This window comes from Rhinolophus sinicus, chromosome X, assembly GCF_036562045.2.
Source record: "Rhinolophus sinicus isolate RSC01 chromosome X, ASM3656204v1, whole genome shotgun sequence".
Taxonomy (NCBI): Eukaryota; Metazoa; Chordata; class Mammalia; order Chiroptera; family Rhinolophidae; genus Rhinolophus; species Rhinolophus sinicus.
In genome coordinates, this window is record NC_133768.1 from 25893749 (window position 1) to 25907792 (window position 14044).

General features: G+C 35.2%; 1 protein-coding gene across 8 annotated transcripts in view; it reads right to left on the reverse strand.

Annotated features, from left to right (window-relative positions):
• Positions 1-14044, reverse strand: part of DMD (dystrophin) — a 2125071-nt gene that overhangs the window by 1157057 nt on the left and 953970 nt on the right. For all 8 annotated transcript variants that reach the window (XM_074323908.1, XM_074323912.1, XM_074323913.1 and 5 more), the window contains one exon: positions 13659-13853. In XM_074323908.1, the coding sequence (XP_074180009.1) occupies positions 13659-13853 (195 nt within the window). The remainder of the gene's footprint in view (positions 1-13658; positions 13854-14044) is intronic.

Consider the following 14044-nt stretch of genomic DNA (forward strand, 5'->3'; position numbering starts at 1 on the left):
TATGTACTGGGGATATAACAGTGAGCCAGAAAGGCAAAGTCCTCTTACTTTTGTTGGCCCACAAACACTTTGCTGTAGCCTTACCCTTTTCACTGCATTAATTGATTTCAAGTCTCTTCTCCATAATGTGTCAAAAATCCCCAGAAAATAATTATAGTATTTATATTTTTAAGTAAATACAGTTAAGGTGCTATATTTTATTAAAATAAATGACTACTTTAAAGTATAACAATGTCCTAGTGTTATTTGTTCTTGAAAAACACAAAAATATAGAAAAATGTACATCTGCTTTCCTAAACTTCCTTTCTGGAACACTGAGCTGGGGGGGAGGGGGTAAAGTCAAATGCTGCAGTCAGTGGTACGGAAATATCATTCAACTATAGATGAATGTTGCAGCGAAAATGTTAAGCAGAAGAAGTCATAAAATGTCTCAGTTCCTACATCTGCTGGATGCCCCACTCTGTTGGCGTTGATGAGCAATAAATCTATGACATCTTGCTTATCCCGTTTCCCAACTCATCAATAAGATCCATTTGTGTCAAGGTGATATGTAGGTCATGGAGTGGCTAAGATTGTCTACAGAGGCAGGGTGAGAGGAAAGAGGGCTGAGAAAGTAACACAGGAAAAGACCCATGTTTTGTGAGCAACTGTGGAAGAGGAGCTAACAAATTACCCCCAATGATTCCCAAAATGATCTCTCTCGTCAAAATTCTCTCTTGAATTCTGACTTATATATATCCAACTGCCCCTGTCATATCCACATGGATATCTAATAAATATCTTAAACTTAACATGTCAAAAGTAAACATGTACTCAACCTTGCACCCTGACCTGATCCTCCTATAATTTTCCCCATTCTATTGTTAATAGCAGCTCCATTCTTCCAGTTTTTCAGGCCAAAATTCTTAGTAGTGTGATACCTGAATCCTCTCTCCAGCAACTCACATGCAACTGGCTGGCCATCAAATTCTATGGGCTTCCCCTTTATAATGTATCCAAAATTTGACCCCACTCGGATCCAAATCACCATCTTCAACTTGGATAATTCTGAATATGGGTATAATAATAATGCTTTCTCATAGGTTTGTTGTGATTACCATAGGAGTTACCATAAGTAAAGAATTTTAGGATATGTCCTGGCACATAATAAATGATACCTGTTAGTATCGTCTAAATTCCAATTATATTCAAAGGCTTTCTTCTCTACAAAATTACTCTCCGTGTCTGCTTTTTACATTGCTTTCTCCTCTGCATGAATTCTACTCATGTCTTCTATATATTTTGGCTATGTTATGCTTTCCTACCTTTATTACTTTCTACCTTGTTTGTGTAACTATGAAATGTTTTCAATTAATATTACAAATTACCAGAGTGCAGGGACCACGTCTTATATTTCTCGTTTAGAGTGTTAAGCACAGCTTTTAGACCTTATACATATTTGTTGATTTGAAGTGAAAAAGGGAGTTGAAGCTCTGAATCTTAACTTGCTTATGAAAATCCAATGTGAATGGAATCACTGAACCTTTAAGATCTGTTACATTGTTTCTGATCCATTGCAATATGCATTCCGGCCCCAACAGATGTGAGCTATTCAGAAATCTCTCTGTTGATTTTATTTTACCAGTCATTTAACTGTTAGAGTAAATAGTAGAATAACAGTCCATTGGCATTTCTTGGCTAAGTTTTCTCCATGCTTTCCTCTCAGTACCTCAGATACCTGACAACAGACCTCGTCCTTCATTCAGAATTATGTCTGCCCAAGTTTCCCAGATGCCACAGAACATTCAACGACAACAAAAAAGAATGACTCAAACCTGCACTTCACTGCTCCAAGTGTTCCTGGAAAAACAATTCTAATCCATCAGCACCAACGAAACTGAAAACAGTTTCACAAGTCATTTGGTGATAGCCACATTTTCTGTTAATTGTGCACACTGTGTAAATCATTTTACAGAAAATCTTGAGAGAAAAACTGGCTCTTACACATAGTTAACCGAGTGTCAAAGTAAATGCTTTTTCTTCATTAAGAATTAGGCACGTGGCATTCTATGTGGCCAATTGTTTTAGAACCAGGACATGCTTTTAAGTCTTGTGTAACTGAGCAGAGAGGGGCAGGTAGGTTTTAAGGGAAAAAATTCTAAGGCAACATAGCAATCCAGGGAAACCTAAAAAACTGATTACCGCCAAGGAATGGGATTGAAAAATGTGAACAGGATGGTTTTCTTTCTCCTTTTCACCTTATACTCTTTTCCTGTTTAAATATGCAATCATGAGCCCTTTATTATTTTGATAAAGAACTGAAAATCCGGTATGAGATCAAGCAAGTTCATAGATAACTACTATACAAGACAATGTAATTAAATCTGTACAAATTAATACAAATGACAGTACACAATTTTGGAAAAATTGGAAACATATTTGGTAATATTTTGCAAATTTTTAAAATGATTAATGCTATTAATGTTGGGAGAACATGCTTTCCATGTTTTACATGAGGGAGAAAAAAGCAAAACCACTGTTTCATATAATTGTTCTGAACCTGAATGCATAAATTTAAGAAAAACAAAACAAAAACACGATATCAGAGCAGAACCCTATCACTCCACCTCATTTCCTTACTTTATTGGAAACCCCACAGATTTCCTTCAAGATGAGAACCTTCTTCAAACTTTCATCTAAGTTTTGGCAAATTAAATTTGGAAATTTGTAGTAATTGGTGTCCATTAATGTGATTTACAAGACAAAGTTCTTGATTTTTTTCCTTGAATGTTTAATGATATGCATTAGGATTCAGAAATAAAAGTCACTGTATTAGATTGAACTATATACAATCGCCAATATTTGACTATTTTGACCTATGTAACATCAATTTACAAGGTTCAACTGAATGTTTTTTTTAGTCTTTACATGTTCATGATTACCAATTTAAACAGGAAAATGAATAGAGACTAGCTTCTCTAAATAGCAAAAGAAAAACAGCCAAATGATGAACAGTAACAAAGCTCAAAACTCAAAAAAAAAAAAAAAAAGAAGGTAACACTACTGATTAAATGATTCTTCATTTAGAGCTTCAATGCTTTTAAATAGTTTGTCGTGGTTCTGAACTCAGAACGTAGAATTTTAAGTTACTTAAGTAGAATTGGAAAAAATTTAATTCAACGTATCTCATTAAAAACAAAATTCCAAACAAAAAACAACAACAAAATCTTAAACAAACTAGAAAACATCATCCTATTCTTGATAAAGGCCATGTTGCACGGAAACTTAAAATGTTTTACAGTTTGCATACTGTACCTAAAAAAGAAAACACACACACACACATATATATAAAATATATGTGTTATATAACTCTCATATATATATTTAGGATTACTTACATGGAAATTTAATTTTTAAAATTTTTTAAGATTTTTGAATATTGATGAAGTAATATGAGTTTTACAAATCTTAAAATTTATATAACTACACATTTTTATAAAATTTTTCTACAAAATCCTATATAATTTGACTCGACACAATAGTGTTGCTGAGTAGGCTATGATAGATACTAGCACTGATCAAATTTCAAAGATAAAAAAAAACCCTGAGATTTAGAAAAGCACATGACTTGCCTAAGGACACACTATTAAGAGTCAGATACAGTACCTAAATCGAAGTGTTTCAGGTTCATATCCAGTGCTTTGGCAACTTCTTTAGCCTGCTTGTCATAAGCATATAATACAAGCTCAGTGACTCAGAAAAATACTACTAACAGTTGAATTATATGAGAGTTTCCTGCCATACACTTTGATAAATGACTGGTTTAAAATTTAGTATGCACATTCTTTTTCATGGCAGAGTAACACCCCATTGTACATATGTACCACACTTTCTTTATCCAATCATCTACTGATGGGCACTTAGGTTGCTTCCACATCTTGGCTATTATAAATAATGTTGCAATGAACATAGGGGTGCCTCTATCTTTTTGAATTAGTGACCATTTGCAACCACATGGATGAACCCAGAAGATATTATGCTAAGTGAAATAAGTCAGACAGAGAAAGACAAATACTATATGATCTCATTTATATGTGGAATCTAAAGAACAGAATAAACATACAAAAGAAAACCCCCCCAAAAACAAACAAACAAAAAAACAAAACAGAAACAGACTCATAAATACACAGAACAAACTGATGGTTACCAGACGGGAGTGGGGTTTAGGGGGCTGGGTGAAAAACGTGAAGGAATTAAGAAGTACAAATTAGTAGTTATAAAATAGTCACAGGATGTAAGGTAAAGCATAAGGAATATAGTCAATAATATCGTAATAATACGTACAGTGCCACGTGGGTAGTAGACTAATCATGGGATCACTTTGTAAATTATATAAATAGCTAATCACTATGCTGTACACCTGAAACTAATGTAAAATAATACTGAATGTCAACTGCAACTGAAAAAAATGTTTAAATTATTGCAAAAAATAAAATAAGGCTAGTCAAAAACAAATGCAGTATTCACAAACCTAGATCAAATATCTCCATGCTGGTATATATGGGTAGATTGTTAGAATTCACAAGTCTTAATGATTTAACTCATGGAATTAAGTATAATGTAAAAAAGAAATTTGGAATCTTTTTTTCAGTCTTGTTATTGACAGATTAACATTGCTCTGTCCTATTCAATCACAGAGTCCATATCTAGACTTACAAGACTGTCATTCATTCATTCAACAGATGTACACTGAGTTACTACTGAGTGCAAGGTACTGTTCTAGAACTTGTAGATACAGTAGTGAACAAGAAGAACAAGATTTTTTTTCCCTAGCAGTCCTAAGTATAATGGATATTGGTTTGCATAGGGGATAGATAGGTGACAAGTAGATGGCCCATTTACAAACCACTGCAAATGGTGAAATTGTATCTTTTGCTGATGCTGACTCAGTATCACCATCTTAATAAATTTAGCCCTGCAGTTCAATGGGTATACATACTCTTAAATGCATGTGTGTGTGTGTGTAGATTTGCAAAACCCTGCACTACTGTTTTCACATTTTAGGAAGGTGAAAATAGCTTTAAGCAGTTTTAGCTTACAAAAATGCCTTGAGACCCATTGTAACTTGGTTCACAGAAGAGCACAAAACTTTCATTTCTAAGAAAAAAAGAATTATAGAAACCCATTAGTAGCTGTTGTGACAGCAACCATTGGGGAGTAGATCTATCTTAAAATTGAGAAAGATAAATTGGAGTACCAGCTCAAACTCCAGGTCATTTTCACTCTCTGGAATTTGTCTTTATCTGACAGATGAAAGCAACACCCTATATAAATCTAATTCTTAACCTCTTTATGTCCCATCCAGCTATCAGGCACTACATTAATGACATATCAAATTGGGAAGACTGTTCAATCAAAAGGCATTAAAGTACTTATTAATTAGATTTTTCTGAGCTTCTAAAGAAATTTTTAAAACTTAATTTTAGTGGCTCTGTGGTAAGTTGCCCTTTTGATTTTTTGTTCACGGTTTATGGTCCACATGGGAAAAACACTTTCTAAACATACCTATGTATTTTGGCCAAAACATTCTTCATGGGATGATGTACTACCTTTGAATAAGTAATAAATCAGTAATTATAGATCACAGACCGAAAAGTAACATCACAATTGGTCAAAGAACAGCTTGAATAGTTCATGAATAGAAGAAAAACTCCTAGCAACTTAATTGCAACCTCGAAATTTCCACTAGCCTCATGAATCATGAGTTTTAATGTGGAAGTTTCTGATTTCCAGAATTTATAGGGTGGGGATTATCAAAATAGTCTTGCTGGGAGAATGGAACGAGTAGGAGTGAGTTCTTTAAGTACATTTTAGCAGAGACAGGAGTAAATTGCAGTAAGGGAGTTCGAGAAGGACAACTGCTGGGCCTGATAAAATACTGGAAGAGAGAAAAAATGAATAATTTTGTACAAAATAAGACACGTATAAATATATTTTTAAAAATCTGTACCAAAGCATATATAAATATGGACTAGCTATGACTCTAATGCAGCAAATATCTATAATCTCTTCAGTATAACAGAAGTGAAAAATGAAGTACTATAGAAATGATTTAAGTGAGACTTAAATTACAGTGAATAGATTAATATTTGTAAAGTATTTCAAAAATATAAATAGCAACTCAAACAAATATATCCCAAATCACAAAAGCACTTGAAGAAAGAATTATATTTATAACTGAAAAAACGTGTTAGTTGAAAAACTTGAAATTTCCCTAGAGAAATCACTCAATGATTACATTATTCAAATTGTTGTATATTGTCCAAAAGATCACTTCTTACAACACGGTAGTATTAATGAAAGTCGTATTTTTTCCATGCACCAAACTATTCTATTAGAAAATTGATGTAGAACTTTTTAAAAGTTTGTAATCAAATTTTGTTTTGATATTTTCTATGATCCATAACTATGTAATTTACAATAATGGCAATATCCTTTTGTAGGAATATTATTAAATCCGTGAAACATCTATCCCTTTATCTAGCCATGCCCCTGTATTCCGATGTGGCCAGAAAGTCATTCGTTTATTTTCCTTCAGATTTGTATATGTAGTGCCTTCTTCCATTATCTACTTCTCCTAATATCAGAATAGAAAAAGTCAGTTTGTACATGGCATTAGTTTTGGCTTCACTCAAGTGACTGATATTATTAAATTTGTACTTATATGCAATGAAATAGATTCCAGAAGAGAAAGATTTTGATCAGGGTGATAAGATCTCCATGGCCAGTACTTGTGCCCGTTTCCAGGCCAGACTGGAGGATGGGAGGCAAAAATATCAATGAGAAGAAATATTACATCCCTCAAGGGACCCACTGCCAAGTTCACAGGACACCTAAATTTTCCTAACTGAGCCCCAAATCTGCTGAGAATGGGTCTTTATACATCCAAGCTCAAGTTTCTGTGTGACTACAGAAAGAAATCTGCTATCTCCACTTTGAAAACTTTTTCAGAATCTAAAAATCTCTCCTTTCCATCCTAGTCCAAGCCACTGGCATCTCTTCTCCAATTGTTCTCCTTGCTTTTACTCTTCATTCCCTGCAGTTCGACTCTCAACCAGTGTGATCCTTTAAAAATATAAATCAGATCATGTCACTCTTCTCCTCAAAAACCTACACTGGCCCTTATCTCACTCATAGTGAAAGGTGGTCTTTACAGTGGTCTAGCAGACCCTTCAAAATCTGGACCCACACAGCCCTTTTGATCTCATGTCCTACTATTCACCCCAAATCATTGTCTTCCAGCCACACTGCATTTCCTGCTGGTCACTGATCAAGTTAAGCATGCTCCCGACACGTAGGCCTTTGCACTGACTATTTAAAATGCCCAGACATTACCCTTAGTAATATTTTTTTACTGATATATCCCCTCGGGCAAGGGAAGCAAAAGAAAAAAATAAACAAATGGGACTATATCAAAGTAAAAAGTTTTTTCATAGCGAAGGAAACCATCAGCAAAACAAACACATCCTACTAAATGGGAGAAGATATTGGCCAATGATACATCTCATAAGGGGTCTAAAATTTACAAAATTCATATAAAAAAACCTCGTACAACTCAACACTAAAAACAAACAAACAAATAAAACAAACAACCCAATTAAAAAGTGGGCAGAGGACATGAAGAGATATTTCTCCAAAGAGGACATACAGATGGCCAACAGACATATGAAAAGATGTTCAATGTCACTAATCATCAGAGAAATGCAAATAAAAACCACAATGAGATACCACCTCATCTCAGTCAGAATGGCTATCATCAGTAAATCAACAAAAAAGTCTTGGTGAGGATGTGGAGAAAAGGGAACCCTCATGCACTGTTGGTTGGATTGCAAATTGGTACAGCTACTATGGAAAACAGTATGGAGGTTCTTCAACAAATAAAAAATAGAACTACTTTATGACCCAGCAATTCCACTCGTGGGTATTATTCCAAAGAAATCCAAAACAGTAATTCGAAAAAATATACGCACCCCTATGTTTACCACAGTGCTATTCACAATAGCCAAGATATGGAAAGAACTGAAATGCCCATCAATAGATGACTGGATAAAGAAATTGTGGTACATTTATACAGTGGTGTATTACTCTGCCCTAAAAAGGAATGAAATCTTACCACTGGCAACAACGTGGATGGATCTAGAAAGAAAATACTATGCTAAGGGAAATAAGTCGGATTGAGTAAGACAAATACCAAGTGATCTCACTTATATGTGGAATCAAAAGAACAGAATAAATGAGCAAACAAACAGAAATAGACTCAGACACAGAGAAAACACTGATGGCTGCTAGATGGGAGGGGGACTGGGGGACGGGGGAGAAGGTGAAGGGATTAGAAAGTACAAATTAGTAGTCACAAAATAGTCATGGGGATATGAAATACAGTATGGGGAATATAATCAATGATGTTGTAAAGATTGTATAGGGTGTCAGATGGGCACTGGACTTACTGGAGGGATCACTCATAGACTGAATAGATGCCAGACCACTGAGCTGTACACCTGAAGCTGATGTAGAATAATGCTGAATGGCAACTGTAATTATATATATATATATATATATATATATATATATATATATATATATATATATATATATATATATATATATATATATATATATATATATATATATATATATATATATATATATATATATATATATGGTCACAGGATATGGAGTACAGCATAGGGAATAGAGTCGTTGGAATTGTGACAGCTATATACAGTGTCAGAGGGGTAGTAGACTGGACTGGGAGGGAAGTTATCATTTTGTGAGGGGTGTAAATGTTTAATCATTATGCTATTTCGTACACCTAAAACTAATTTAAAAAAACCCTGAAATAAAGTAAAATGCTCAAACAGCCAGGCTGACTCCCTTCCCTTCTTCAAATCTTTGCTCCATTGTCTTTCTACTGTACTTCAAATTGCAATCCCACCTTTCACCATTCCCAATACTCCTGCCCCTGTCTTATACACCCACAGCCCACTCTGTGTTTTCTTTTCTTCTCATAACATGTTTCATCTGTAACATACAATATGTACTTATTTATTATTTCTTTGTTTGCTCATATTCTGTCTCCGCTGCTTTAATAAAAGCTGTATGAGAGCAAGGTCCATCAGTTTTGCTTACTGTTTTTGAAGCACTTACAGCAAAGCCTGGTCCATAGTAAGAGCTTAATAAATATTTTGAAGTGAATGAATCCTGACTCCTTAGATTAGCAGCTTATTCTAACAATTCCTTTTCGGTCTCAAGAGCCATGCATAATAGCTGACCCAGTCAAAGAAGACTGAACCAGTTTGCTTTATAATCTCCCTCTTTTAAAGCTCACAAGCTCTTCCCAGTGCTGTTGAGATTGAACAAAGGCTGCCTTTACTTCTCGATCCTATGTAGTCTACATTGGGCCCAAGCGTTCCGTCAACATCTGTGAGCTTTCTTCGTATGTACACACTTCCTGTCTCTCTCTTGGCTACCATAAACACAAAATGTTCTATCCACCTCAACCAGAAAATCCGTACTATCATCCGTTTAGATGAGATGAGATGAAGTGATGCATGTCTGACTTCTTTCCTTCCATTTCTTTTCTTCTTCAACCTTCCTTTTCTCCTTGTTTCCTTCCCTCCCTCCTTCCCTCTCCTTCTTCCTTCCTTTAATGGAATCTTTTTAAGCTGGCATGACTTCCATTAGAATTAGAAGCCAAGACATTTTCATATGCATTGGGCATGGCAGACCTCAGTATTCTACCATGCTTTGCCAAAATTCACCCTTGCTATGCTCAACATAGCACCTAAGAAACAGCACCGTGACAGGTGGCAGGTATAGTGGTTAACAGCATAGATCATGAGCTACTTTGCTCAGGTTCAAATCCTTGCTCCAAAGTTGTGTCAGCTTTGTCAGGTCACTTTCTATTTCTTCAGTTTCTTCATCTATAAAGTGGAGATAATGATTTTCGATACTTCACAGAGTTGTGGGGAAGATTAAATGAGTCAGTATATGTAATAGCTATGCATGATATCAGACGGGTTGTAGACTTGTTGTGGTTAATCACTTTGTGAGGGGTGTAAATGTCTAATTATTATGTTGTTTTGCACAGCAGGAACTAATAATAAAAAAAAAGAGTCAATATAGGTACATTATTAAAAGAGTGCCTAAGCACTGTGTAAAAGTTAATTCCCATTACCTTTTGGTAAAATCTAGTTGTCATCCTTATTCTAAGTCATGCTCTTATTTTTGCCCTAAAAATGTACCTTTATCAAGGCTAAGGCCTAACTGAGCAAATAAGGTACTCCTTAGTGAGGGAGCAGCACTGCCGCTGGGGAATTCCACACCAAGCTGTGCAGAGTGTTTTCCAGGATTTATGTTGGCAAGTGCCGAATAAACGGTACAGATGCCATTATTTCTTTCAAACTTGTGCTAGGTTGGGTCTCCCTAGAAACAGATCCTGAGAGTAGAATATGCATGGATATGATTTACTTGGAAATGATGCAAGTAGACACTGGTAAAGGAGTGCGGAGGGTAAAAATAAAGCCAGGGAAGAGTATAATTTGAGGAAGATATCTACTGTGTACAATGGGGTGTCAATCCTGATCCCCCAGTCCTCTGCACCGGGCATGGTGTGCACTCTGAACTTCCGGTCAAAGTATATCACATGCCTCAGACTTACCCCAACTGAAGATGTGAATGAGCAGTGGTATTCACCCACTGAAAGCTATCTGTCACTCGTTGAGGTTTGTTGGGAGATGTGGGGAGGTGGAGCCTTAATCCCCTGAATTGTAGGGGCTCTGGGGACTTCAGTGACCCCTAAGGCTCAGAATCCTAGGAAGTTGCAGTTGGCGCTCAGTGAGGAAGGGGTAGAGGTGAGGCCTTAAAAGTACCTCACACACCAGGGCAACTGAAGCTTTCAGTAAAATCAGGTATATGGAGGCATTAGGGTAAATCCTTTGTATTGGGCCTCAGAATGAGTCATTTCTGCTTTCATGACAAGAGTTTTAATATTTAAAGCTCTCAGGGGCACAACTTGTGGAAACTTGAAACGTGTGATACTCAAACTGTCAGTGTTCATACTGTATTGCTTTAATTTTTTATTCTGATAAGCACGCTTAACATGAGATCTACCCTCGTGACAAAATTTTAAGTGTACAATACGTTACTGTTACTATGGGCACCATGGTGCACAACAGATCGCTCGAACTTGCGCAGCTTGCACAGCTGAAATTGTATACCACTGAAAGCTACTCCCCATTTCCTCTCCGTGGCCTCTGGAAACCACCATTCTACTATGCTTTATGTTCATACTTTCATATGAAATACTCTAAAGCAAGATTTGATGATTTAACACAGTAATTCTATTTTATCAAATGATATTGACACTTGACTTTTTTCTTAAAAAGTATTCCTAATACTGATCAAAACTTTCAAAAAATTTGATTCTTTCAAAATTACGGTACTATTCTTTTTGAAATGAATGTTACCTTTTTACACATAAACAATCACCATTAATTGATTCACAATGCTAAACTGGCTTTGATATGAAGATAAATATTACTTAGGTAGAAGTCCCTCATTCATCAGTACCTGTGCCTTAGCTAGTGTATTAGCTATTAAATGCAGATTTCTATATGTAAATAGGTGTTTATCTGCTTAGTCTTTGTCAAAATGACTAGGTAGCTTTCCAATTCAATATATCTATGAAAATCATATGTGCTACATTAGTTATATCTTGTTCAGAAAATAATTATTTTAAATCATCACATTATTTGTGCTGCATTGCCCTTGCAAGAAATATGTATGTTAAACCACAGCAATACCTACTACAGTTCCATAATTTGAGTCATGCAAATCTGTCAGAAATAAAATCAACCACAATTTAATTCCAAACCTTCCCAACCAGCAGCTGTACAAGTTATGTGCTCCCTTTCTATTTTTACTACTGGATAATGACAAAGATGAATGCCTTTAAGAGGAAATACATATTCATTGAAAAGACTGAGATCAAAACTATCCCCCTTCAAAAAGCCCACGAAGGTAGGAAGCCCATTTGCCTGCTGCAGATCTGTTGGGAGTGAGATGGAATTATGCTCAAAACTACATCTAATGAGGATTCAATAACCGTGTTAAATTAAACCTGTACTCCCTTTTTACAAAACCTAGTAATCGATACCACCAAAATCGGTGTCAGCTCTAATAGTATAAAATATATCTGGAAGAATGAATGATTAGCTATGGGTATAGCTAGGGGCCGATCATTCTGAGTGTGCCAGGGTTAAGATGTATGAAGACAAAGATATTCAATTGGCAACTTAATAAGATTAGGGTCACTGCTCTCCTGACCCATGTGTTCATGAACATGGAAAGGAATGAATATTAGCTCATTAGCCGTGATTTACATGTTGAATGACAATGATGAACTTACAAACTGTGCTGTCACGAGAAATTAGTTCATGTGAATAATGATACGAATGCTGGCACATCTCCTTTATCAATTGATTGGGTTTCTTTTCTTCACTGTCCTCATCAGCGATTTGACTTGTACTTCAAAGAGAGTATGAAATAGCACCATACTGAAATGGATGGAGTAGTTCGAGAGAGCCATGCATCTCTTATTTTACTTGAGTGTGTAATTTCATAGCTTATTTGATATAATGCAAGACATAAAACTCAAGTCACTCAAGATATTGCAACTCTGATTTCCAAAACAAACAAATAGCCTTATCTATTTGTATACTTATGCAGATAAATGTGTGATATGGAATGAGCTTTCAACAAATCATTTAGAGTATAAAATACTTTGGTTAATAGGTGCTGCTGAGAGCAAATTCATCTTCCATATATAATTTTATGCTATTTGCATTAGAAAATATCACGCTCTGGCTATACTGTAATATTTCATTTTGAATGTGAAATGTATGATCACAAAAATTATCTTGAGACATATATTATTATATACATTTTCTTGATGTTATATTCATTTATCTTCAGCTACTTCTCACTAAAATTCAGAGCCTATTTCTTTATCATGTTTTGTCTTCGTTTGGAATTCAGAACTTGTCGTTGGTGCTTTGAAAACAGCTGGATTTCGTTGGTAGCCCTTGCCTAGTAACTTTAAAGGAAATATTTTATGGCTTTCTATTCAATTAGATTCCATATAGTGTTGTATTGATACTGACACAAATTTGAAATTGAATATGTGTAAGAGGCAAATACCAAAGTAAAACAATAAGCAACAAGATGTAATCTAAAACCTCGTCTAATTTCCCTTTTTATGGGAGAAGAAAGTAAAATGTGTCAGTTGGAAATAAACCATTGCTCTATTACAGCTTCCTTTTTTTCTTTTATTTTTTTATATAAGCTCTCCTGCCCTAAATGTATGTCAAACAATTATTTTTGTGTATTCCTTCGTTTTAGGAGGTCTCTCAATGTTAAATATTATAAAACACCTCTTTTTACTTACATCTCTCATTTTACCCCAGATGTCGAAAGCTAACCATCCTACAAAGTATTTTAAGAATGACACATCTAAGTCAAAATATCCTCATTTTATATACTTAAGTCAACTGTTTTGGTCCCGCCAATGATCACTGTGATCATCTTGTCAAATCTAAATGAAAATGCTTTGCTTTTACCTTCAGAGATTCCTCTTGTTTAAAGAGATCTTCAAAATCTTTAGCACAGAGGTCAGGAGCATTGAGAAGTTGTTCCACTTCTGACAGAGCTTGTGAAACGTGAGTGATCTCGGTCACATAAGTAGAAGGCACATAAGAAATTTCCAAAGGCATCTTTTCAGTCATCACCAACACCGATTCTTCATGGACGGTGTGCTGGTATAGATATACAAAAGAACAATTCTTTTAGCTTCCTAATAATGAAAAGACCTCTATTGAGTTTATACAGATTCCAGTTTATAGCTGACAGAGGGCTGAAAGTGGATAAAAATGTGTCAATCTAGTAAAAACGTTATTATTTATACACCCTTTCCTTCCAAAAAGTGCTAGAACGTTTTATAATAAGA